Source organism: Thamnophis elegans, chromosome 2 (assembly GCF_009769535.1).
Source record: "Thamnophis elegans isolate rThaEle1 chromosome 2, rThaEle1.pri, whole genome shotgun sequence".
Taxonomy (NCBI): Eukaryota; Metazoa; Chordata; class Lepidosauria; order Squamata; family Colubridae; genus Thamnophis; species Thamnophis elegans.
The window spans coordinates 7,026,789-7,036,790 of record NC_045542.1 but is presented as its reverse complement, the minus strand read 5'-3'; the positions used below and the strand labels follow the sequence as shown (position 1 = coordinate 7,036,790).

At 44.7% G+C, this 10,002-nt stretch overlaps 1 protein-coding gene across 2 annotated transcripts; it reads left to right on the top strand.

Moving 5' to 3' along the window:
* Nucleotides 1-834: 834 nt before the first annotated feature.
* Nucleotides 835-9,471, top strand: TSPYL2 (TSPY like 2). 2 transcript variants are annotated; one of them, XM_032209559.1, is made up of 8 exons: nucleotides 849-925; nucleotides 1,087-2,127; nucleotides 2,732-2,809; nucleotides 3,230-3,341; nucleotides 3,434-3,579; nucleotides 3,735-3,814; nucleotides 4,074-4,186; nucleotides 5,944-9,471. In XM_032209559.1, exons 2-8 carry the CDS (start codon nucleotides 1,345-1,347, stop codon nucleotides 6,051-6,053), a joined length of 1,422 nt encoding a protein of 473 aa, XP_032065450.1. In that variant the 5' UTR covers nucleotides 849-925; nucleotides 1,087-1,344; the 3' UTR covers nucleotides 6,054-9,471. The 2 variants fall into 2 exon arrangements, with proteins under 2 accessions (XP_032065451.1, XP_032065450.1); XM_032209560.1 differs by lacking the exon at nucleotides 5,944-9,471 and having other exon boundaries at nucleotides 835-2,127; nucleotides 3,913-4,164.
* The last annotated feature ends 531 nt before the right edge of the window (nucleotides 9,472-10,002 follow it).

Here is a 10,002-nt window from a genome sequence, read left to right as displayed (position 1 = left end):
GTCACGTGATCCAAATTTTGATGTTTGGCAACAGATTCATATTTATGATGCTTTCAGTGTCCTGGGGTCATGTAATTGCCTTGTGCGACCTTTTGACAAAATATAAAATTTTTAATCAAGCCGCCCCCTGTCTCCCCCCCCCCTCCGGGTCAATGGTGTCCCTCTTTACCAATCTGAAAATCTGGTCACCTTAGGTAGGCTGTTCCAGGTAAAGCTGCCTTTTGCAATTGACTGGTGAGACTATTGTCAATGCCGATGGCGTTATTATCGGATTCTGGATGTTCAGTTGCAAACAAGAAGACGAATTTGCCTATCCCATTTCTCAATGAAAGGGGACATCCATCCGCATATCATACAGTGGTTAACACTTTAATGTTAATGCTTTAATAGCTAATGCTTTAATGTAGTCAATGCTTTAATGTATGCACGTTGCTGGCGAAATGGTTTCTGAATCTCCCGCCCAATGATCTCTTTGGGGGAGTCATGTGAGCACACCACACCCAGGAGGCGCCGGCTGATAAAATACCCGCCGTTGCTATCTCTGCAGACGCATCCTGCTATCTTGGAGGGCGGCGTATAGGCGGCCCTCCACCTCTCGGTCCAAACTCTGCTTAGCCACTCGGCATATGCTAGACCAGTGTTTCTCAACCTAGGCAACTTGAAGATGTCCGGACTTCAACTCCCAGAGATTCCCCAGCCAGCATTCGCTGGCTGGGGAATTCTGGGAGTTGAAGTCCGGACGTCTTCAAGTTGCCAAGGTTGAGAAACACTGCTAGACAGATAGCAGCACTCGCCTCTCAGAGCGCATGCCCCAAGGGGTGAAGAGCGTTCCGAAATGTCGCCGCGCATGCGCCGCTCAGACGATCGCTCCGGGGGAAACGAACCGCGTCACGGCTTCTCCTGCGACGGACTCGACCGAAACAAGGTCGGTAAAAGGGGGAAGCAGGCCACCGGCGGCGAAAAAGGAACGACGTCTGGCAAACCGCGGGCCTATCAAACGTACTTTCCCCACGTGGGGGGGGTGGTGGTGGTGGTTGGTTTTAACCTAAGGCGGTATCTTTCCCTTCTATTGCTTCCCGGGGCCAGCCAATCCGCGTTGGGATCATCCAAATGAGCGAGGCAGCTCCTGCCCCCATTGGCCAGCCCTCGATCGCCGCCGACCAATCAGAGGGAGCTGCGCAGGGTTCTCGCGCTGAGGCGGTTGGAAAAGGCCGTTTCCCTGGCGCCCTTCCCCCACCCGACTTCTCCTCCTGCCGCGCCGCCGACGACGGTTGGGCCGACTCGCGGCTCTTTGCCCGCCCTTTTCGGGTTTGGTTCTGCCGTTGGGGCCGGAGTTGAATTACCATGAGCGAGGGCGGTGAGGACTGGGCCCCGCCGTCCCCTAAGCAGCGGCGCTTAGACCCGGTTTGTCAACTGCAGAAGGAGACGGAGGCAGCCCAAGCGCTGGCCGAAATGACGGCTTGGGGCGGCGGGAGCTTTGAAACCCCCAACCAGCAGGGGGCGCACGGAAGCTCCTCCGCCAAACCGAGGAGCCTGGAAACGGCCGGCCAACAGGGGGCGCGCGAAACCACCGGCCCCGCGGCCGGGGAGCGGAGCGCTTCGGCGGGGCAGAGTTTGGGGGCTCGGCACGGCCGGGCGAAGGGCGACGGGGAGGCGTCCTCCGACGAGGACCAAGGAAGCGCAGCGGGGGGCGTGGAGCCCGCCAAGGCGAAGCGGAGGAACGCGGAAGCCGCCGCCGTCGGGCCGAGCGACGACTACGAGGATGGCCGGGAGGCCAAGAGGAAGAGGAAGGACGCCAAGGAGAGGCGCAGGGCGGCCGAGGTAGCAGCCGAAGCGGCGGAGGACGAGTGCTCCGTCATTTCGGTGGGGGAGGAAGAGGAGGACGACGAGGAAGAGGAGGAGGAGGAGGAAGAAGAGGAGGAAGAGGGGGGGAAACGGCAACCCGCTCGCAAAACCGAGCAGTACTTGGAAGCCCTGGAGGCTGTGCAGCTGGAACTGGAAGCTGTCAACCAGCAGGCCAACCGTGCCTTTGCCCAGCTCAAAGCCAAGTTCAGTCACATGCGGCGGCCACATCTGGAGCGACGCAACGTCATCATCCAAAACATCCCCGGTTTCTGGGTCACCGCTGTATCCTGTCGTTGCTACTAGGTGTTGGGAAAGGGTTGCTAGAAATGGGAGGAAAATATAGCAGTTAGTTAGCAGTTAGACTTATATACCGCTTCCTAGGGTTTTCAGCCCTCTCTAAGCGGTTTACAGAGTCAGCATATCGCCCCCACAGTCTGGGTCCTCGTTTCACCCATATCGGAAGGATGGAATAGCAATAGCAGTTCGACTTATATACCGCTTCCTAGGGTTTTCAGCCCTCTCTAAGTGGTTTACAGAGTCAGCATATTGCCCCCAACAATCCGGGTCCTCAATACTGGTCCAGTATTGGGAAGAACATTTTGAAGCTGTGTTAATACTGAGTTGGTCATTAATCCATGCACCGATGGGTTAATGCCACATCCTTCCTTTGCAAAATATTTCATTAGGGGCTACGCTCAAAAGAAAGAAGCGGAGAGAGCAAATGTGTGGAGTTTGGGTTCTTTGGGGGCAGAGCATACTTCAGTACATGGCAGTGCTGCATGTAGGTTTAGAATGTCTGCTTGCATGATATGTGCATCCTGCCCTCTTTCTGAAAAGTTTGGAATAGTTTTGAGTGTTTTTTTTCTCCTTGACATTAACTTTGCAGTTTCTCAACCATCCTCAGCTTTCAGCCATGATCAATGACCGGGATGAAGACATTTTGAGCTATATGACTAATCTGCAGGTGATTTCAACGAAGTTGTGCTTGTGTTTGTGTGGTGTATGTTGGAGATGGTGACCCTTTGGGAGCTGTATGCAACTAAATTTCATTTTAACGTATGCCAATTAGCGTACATTTAAAGAGACAAAGTTAGTCTAAGTCTAGAAACTAGTTTGAAATTGAATTGATGAACTCTCAGGCTAATAGCAATAGCAGTAGCACTTAGACTTATATACCGCTTCATAGGGCTTTCAGCCCTCTCTAAGCGGTTTACAGAGTCAGCATATTGCCCCCACAGTCTGGGTCCTCATTTCACCCACCTCGGAAGGAATAAGGGCAAATAATAATAAGCTGAGAGTAATAATTATTTGCATCCTAACATTTTTCCAGACCCTGTGACAGTATCTTGGTAATGTTATGGTTATGGTGTTCTTTGATACGTAGGTTGTGGATTTCACCCATGCAAAGTCAGGCTGCAAGATCAAGTTCTACTTCAGCAGCAATCCCTATTTCCAGAATGAGGTCATTGTGAAGGAGTTCCAGTGTGGTTCCTCTGGTATGCACAAGGGGACAGAGTTTTGAGGGATGAAAGGTCAGATTTGACATGCATTTCTTTACAGCTGTATGGTTTTTCCCCATCCTTTTCAGGGAGATTAGTTTCTCATTCTACACCAATTCGCTGGTGGCGTGGCCAGGATCCGCTAGCTCATGGCCAGAAGAACTTTGAAATGAGCCGCAGCTTCTTCAGTTGGTTCTGTGACCATAGCTTTCCTGCAGGAGATCGCATTGCTGAGGTGGGATTATACTGCATACCACTGATGAGAACTTGCTCCCCAAATGTTGTTCAAGCCTCAGCATCCACCATTGTCAGCACTGGTGGGCTGCACCCTCTAAAAGGTTTGTTGCATCCGTATGCCCTTTTACCTGTCACACTCTTCTTTTTCTCTAGATCATCAAAGAAGACCTGTGGCCCAATCCACTTCAGTACTACCTGATGGGGGAAGGTGGTGAAAATGGTGAAGAAGACAGGTAAGAATTAGGCAGTTACGTGGTTCCTTGTTATGGAGATTATAGTATGAGTGATATTTTTGGCAAGAATCTAAGCCTGCCATTGTGTGTGGATATAGATTTTTGTCTAGGTTTGTGGCAGCAGGACGTAGGAGGAGAGAACTAAAGAGACGTAGGAGAAGTGGACTTCATGAAGACAGGGCTTCGTGGTATACAGCTGGGAAGTCCGCAGAAGATGATAGATAAATGGTGATACACTCCCTCCTTCCCTTGTGTTTAGTGAGACAGAAAATGGTGATGACTTTGTTGTGATTGTGGATGATGATGGCGAAGATGAGGAAGATGGGGTGGCAGATGTCCATGAGATCATAGATGAAGAAGAGACTGGGCAAGGTAAGTCATGGTGAAATACAACTCCTCCTCATAAAATGATACAGCCTTTGGATCTGAAATGCAGAATAATTATGAGTCATCCAGAGTTTGCTATAAGATGGGCAGCTATTTAAATGTCTAAGTAGGCAAATAAACAAACAAATAGATAAATAAATAAATACATGTTGATACAGGTAATCCTTGACTTATAACAATTGAGCCCAAATTTTCATTGCTAACAAGACAGTTGTTAAGTGAGTTTTGCCCCATTTTATGACTTTTCTTGTAAAGTGAATCACTGCAGCTATTAGTAACATGGTTGTTAAATAAATCTGGTTTCCCCATTGGCTTTGCTTGTCAGAAGGTTGCAAAAGGTGATCAATAACACCAGAATACTGCAACCGTCATAAATATGCCAGTTGCCAACTGGCCAAATTTTGATCACGTGACCATGGAGATACTTCAATGGTTGTAACTGAGAAACAGTAATAAGTTACTGTTTTTAGTGCCATTGTAACTTCAGCCAATCACTAAACAAATGGTTGTAAGTCGACAACTAGCTGTTCTTTGCTCTTCATTTCTAAAGGCTCAGAGCAGCTAACAATCAGGGACATCATAAAAGGAACTTCTCAATAAAAATAATACATTCATAGAAAAATAAGAAAAATCTTAACACCACAAGAAATAAGAAAAAAACATACAAAATCAAATGTATTCCTATACTGTATTCAAAGCAGGTCTTCCTCCTGGGCTAAGTGGGAAAGCCATTAATGGTTTTCCTGAAATCCAGAAAAGAAAGTGTAGAGCAAGGAATTTTAAATTTGTGGGAACAGTGAGTAAAACGCCCATTTGCTAGGTTTCATCATACAGCAATCTCAAATAGAAATGGTGAATGGTAGAAGACCTTAAAGGTGACAGTCAGCCCTTTGAATCCCACTAGAAGCTAATTGGCAGCCAATGCAGGCCCTGAAGCAGTGTGGTCACTGAGGTATAATGATAAATACCTGCATAGGTTGCTGCATTTTGCCTCAGTAATAGCTTTTGAATGCTTTTCAAAGCCTCATATAGCATGCACTACAGTAATCCAAACTAGAGGTGACTGGGACAATGGGTGACTATGATCAAAGATTCCTAATTTTCCCTAATTGGGAAATAGCCTTTCTTTTCATAGTTGCCAACAGCTACTTGAGCAAAAGCTTTGATTCAGCAGGACTACCAATTTGCCCCCCACCACTGAGCAGGGACAAATAGCCTTACTTCAGAGCCAAGGATGATGTCCTGAAGTCATTGGCCTACAGACTTAAAGTTGTTCCCTCTATGAAGAATTCAGTTAGAGTCCATTCCTAGGTTGAGAAATTCTAAGCACTGAGTCAGCACTTCTATGGCATCTGTTTGATGATATCTGTATATAACTAGACAACATAGATACCTAATATTTGAGTCAGTGACCTCTCCCTGCAGTTTCATGTAGATTAAAGGAAAGTGGGGAGAAGGAATCAGAGGAGAGACTTCCAAGCAGATTTCCTCCCGCTCCATTGACTGGAATCAACCTTATTAGGAAAGAGAAACACCACTGAAGAACAATGTCTCTCCACCTCACACACACCCCACCCCAAAAAATCCCTGAGCCAGCCCAGAAGGATACCAAGATTAATGGTATCAAAGGCCACTGAGAAATAAAGGAGAATTCTGTCATTTAAATATTGGAAAGATGGGTAAAGAGGGAGTATTTTTCATCAGCTGCTTCAAATATTGACACATCTCATTTACTAACACAGGTGAAGTGGTAGAAGAGGTATTAAGTGGCCAAGAAGATGATATTGCTGGATCCAAGTCCTCCCGAGAGGAGCCAGATGGGAAGGATTCTGAGGTGGAAGAAGATGGCTAGATTAGCTTCTAAAAGAACAGTGTATCTGGTTGGACTTTACTGTGGGGACCTCAGTGGCACTTTGATGCTGACCAATTGCACTTGGACATGGCAAAAGATGGGGTGTATCAGCAGCGGTCACATAGATTATTTTGTATCTTTATTTATTGTATTGACTGCATTCCTCTCTCTGCCCTTTTGGGGGCACTATGTGCAAGCACCCTCTTAATTGTTTGATGCTTAGCATCTTCTCCTACCTGCCTGTGTGGGGGCTGTACGCTTCTTTGCCCTGTCCCCTGGTGGCTACTCAGGGTCTTGTCTGCCCAGAGGCCTTTTTAAAACAGCTCAGGGTTTCCTTTTTCCATTCAGCATTATTAAGCTGCTGGCTTTTCGCACCTTCCCTGAACTTCTGCTTATAAGGATTCTACTCCCCCTGTATATATTTTAGCTTTAGTATGCCTGCTAGTGGCCGACCAGTGCCTCATGCCATCAAAGCATAATCCCAGCCTTGCTTTTCCCACGTTGAGGATCGGGCCTAACCAATTGGGACTCGTCCATTGCCAACGCAGGGCTCTGCCATTCAAACAGACTTTGTAATAGCTCCTGTTAATCTAAATGGCAACCTTGCACCCATTGGCTTAGCTGAAGCAATAATAGCTCTCTGGTTGCGCACAGTATTTTCCTTGGGGTGGTTAATGCAAGGAAAAGGGCTGTGATGATGGCTTATTCTTGTGTTCGATACGTTCTCCAGTGCTCCAGTACATGAAAGTAATGGCAAGATGTTTCTAGCAACAACGTGTATATGTGTTATATTTACATACCATGCATTGGGGTTGTGATTAATTTTTGATATTGCTAATTTTTTGTTAGGTTCCTAACACGTTCCAAGAAAATAATCTCATTTCTCAGAAAAAATTAGCAATATCAAAAATTAATCCCAACCCCAATAAGATCCATCAGCTGATGCAACATGAACTTTTAACCCTTCATCTTAAAAAATTTTGCTGTCTAAATTCATCAGGGTTGACTTCTCATCTTGTTGATGTTCTTTACCACATCCCTGTCTTTGTACAGCTTCATAAAAGGATGCATGAATTATATTTAGGTGAATCTTCAACTTTATCACACCCACTTCCAGAATCAGTGAAAGGAAGAACTATTCTGTCCAGCACATTTTCTTCTGGACTTAAGGCAGAAGCGTTAGATGATCCAATAGTGCTATATATTTGGGTCCTGGAAGACAGCAGTAACTCCTCTTCTTGGTTTACATCATGAAATACAGAGAGGACCATTTCCTTCATCCTTGAAGAACTTGGAAGATGATAACTCGAGCTTAGTATTTTGGGGTCTGGTGTATCATTACAATTTGGGGAGACAAAATCTTGACTAGGTGAGGGTCCTGTTATGCTTTCTGTGAATTCCTCAACAGAAAACGTTGAAGAAACGGAAAACATTTCTAAATACTTCTTGGGTGAGTCTTCCTTAGATGAACAATCTAGAATAGTATGAGTATTAAGAAGGGTCCGTTTAGGATGGGGATACTCAACTGGAATTTTTCTATGCTTTGGCAGATAGCTTGGCAGCATCTCCCTCTGAACATTTGACTCTGGGAATCTAAGGCCTAGACTTTCGCAAAGGGAGGTTTCAGAGATAAAAACTTCATCAGAAAGACATTCTAGAGCAGAAAGACCAAGGTGATCAGGAGGAAGGAGAGCCGTTCATATCATTGCTTGGTGAGAGGGGAGCCAAACAAGATATCTCTCCTCCATGTTGATTCTTCGAAACCTGGGGAGTTTACAGCAAGACAAGGCCCTTGATGAAATTAGCAATATCAAAAATCAATCCCAACCCCAATAAGATCCATCAGCTGATGCAACATGAACTTTTAACCCTTCATCTTAAATTTTTTGCTGCCTAAACTCATCAGGGTTGACTTCCCATCTTGTTGATGTTCTTTACCACATCCCTGTCTTTGTACAGCTTCATAAAAAGATGCATGAATTATATTTAGGTGAATCTTCAACTTTGTCACACCCACTTCCAGAATCAGTGAAAGAAAGAACTATTCTGTCCAGCACATTTTCTTCTGGACTTAAGGCAGAAGCGTTAGATGATCCAATAGTGCTATATATTTGGGTCCTGGAAGACAGCAGTAACTCCTCTTCTTGGTTTACATCATGAAATACAGAGAGGACCATTTCCTTCATCCTTGAAGAACTTGGAAGATGATAACTCGAGCTTAGTATTTTGGGGTCTGGTGTATCATTACAATTTGGGGAGACAAAATCTTGACTAGGTGAGGGTCCTGTTATGCTTTCTGTGAATTCCTCAACAGAAAACGTTGAAGAAACGGAAAACATTTCTAAATACTTCTTGGGTGAGTCTTCCTTAGATGAACAATCTAGAATAGTATGAGTATTAAGAAGGGTCCGTTTAGGATGGGGATACTCAACTGGAATTTTTCTATGCTTTGGCAGATAGCTTGGCAGCATCTCCCTCTGAACATTTGACTCTGGGAATCTAAGGCCTAGACTTTCGCAAAGGGAGGTTTCAGAGATAAAAACTTCATCAGAAAGACATTCTAGAGTAGAAAGACCAAGGTGATCAGGAGGAAGGAGAGCCGTTCATATCATTGCTTGGTGAGAGGGGAGCCAAACAAGATATCTCTCCTCCATGTTGATTCTTCGAAACCTGGGGAGTTTACAGCAAGACAAGGCCCTTGATGAAGGTCTTACAGCTACATCGAATAGGTGTGATAGAAATCTCTTCTTTCTTCAAAGGAAGGTTGGTAGGGGTCAAAATCTCTTTTCCAAAAACAGAAGCCTGCTGATGGAACAAGGAATTCAACCAGCACAGCAACAAGCTCTAGCAGAGAGTGTCGGCCTGAGTTGTTCCTTGACAATAGGGGTTGAATAGCAGATTGGAATGGGAGTTGTTATTGCATTCTGAGGTGACTTTTTAAGTCTCAGCTGGGAAGAAGTATTGTTGGAGCTGTGAGCTGCTTTCCAGGGCTGTGCGACACCTGATTTGGGAGTTTTTGAAGGGTCAGATTTGGTTGGAGCCTCCTGGCCCATCTGAGGGTTTTTCTTACCATGTGGCTCATCTTGCTGGCAAACAGTACAGAGCAAAATATTGTTCTATTTTTTCTTCCTCTGGCTAGCATGAAATTTTCTTTTACCCGTGTATATGTGATTTTATGCTCCTGTGTTCTTTATGTATAACTGCAGACAATTTTCTAGCAATGTTTCCTAAAGCATCATACCCAGTTGGATTTGCCCATTCCCTATACCCCACAGAGGCTGTTCTATGCAATGCTACTGATATTTGTAGAAAGGCAACCATTTTCCTTGGCTGATTATTTTGTATATTTCGTATCAGGACTTTGTACTTTTTTTATTATAAAAAAAGCACTTAATGTACAAAGCGCTTTCCAACTTGGCGTCTGACTGTTTTATTTTGGACATCTATAGCCTCATATACTGTGTTCACAATGCATGTGTAAGTGGGGGTATACAGACAAATTATACTATATATGCTTTACTCTGTTACAGTTTTGTTTCTGTTCAGGAGAACTAGCATGGAGTCAATAGTGAAGGAAGAATATGAGTTATGAAAGAAAAAAAATGAATATGGCATTTTGCATTACATGTAGTCCTCAATTAGCGATTGTAATTGGGATAAACTGAGGATATTTAATACATGCCAAAAAATACATCTGACTGCTTGAATAAGTCAAAAATTGGTTACAAAACAAAATAACAAATTTACTCTTTTCCATAGCTTGAAATACACTTTTCCCATTTGAAAGGTTGTCTTTTATAATTTGTATTAATACGATTTATGAATAGAGTGTCGTTTTTAAGCATGTGTGTGGAACTTCATGGCTAGTGAATAATTAAGTGCATTTATTACTGGCACATCCTGTTCTCTATAATGGTTTATTTCATTTTAACTTTGCGCATCCCTGACT

Coding starts and splice junctions, on each gene's coding strand:
- TSPYL2 (XM_032209559.1), top strand. CDS start 1,345: ATGAGCGAGGGCGGTGAGGACTGGGCCCCGCCGTCCCCTAAGCAGCGG. Junction 2,810..3,229: donor GCTATATGACTAATCTGCAG/GTGATTTCAACG, acceptor TTTGATACGTAG/GTTGTGGATTTCACCCATGC. Junction 3,580..3,734: donor CAGGAGATCGCATTGCTGAG/GTGGGATTATAC, acceptor CTTTTTCTCTAG/ATCATCAAAGAAGACCTGTG.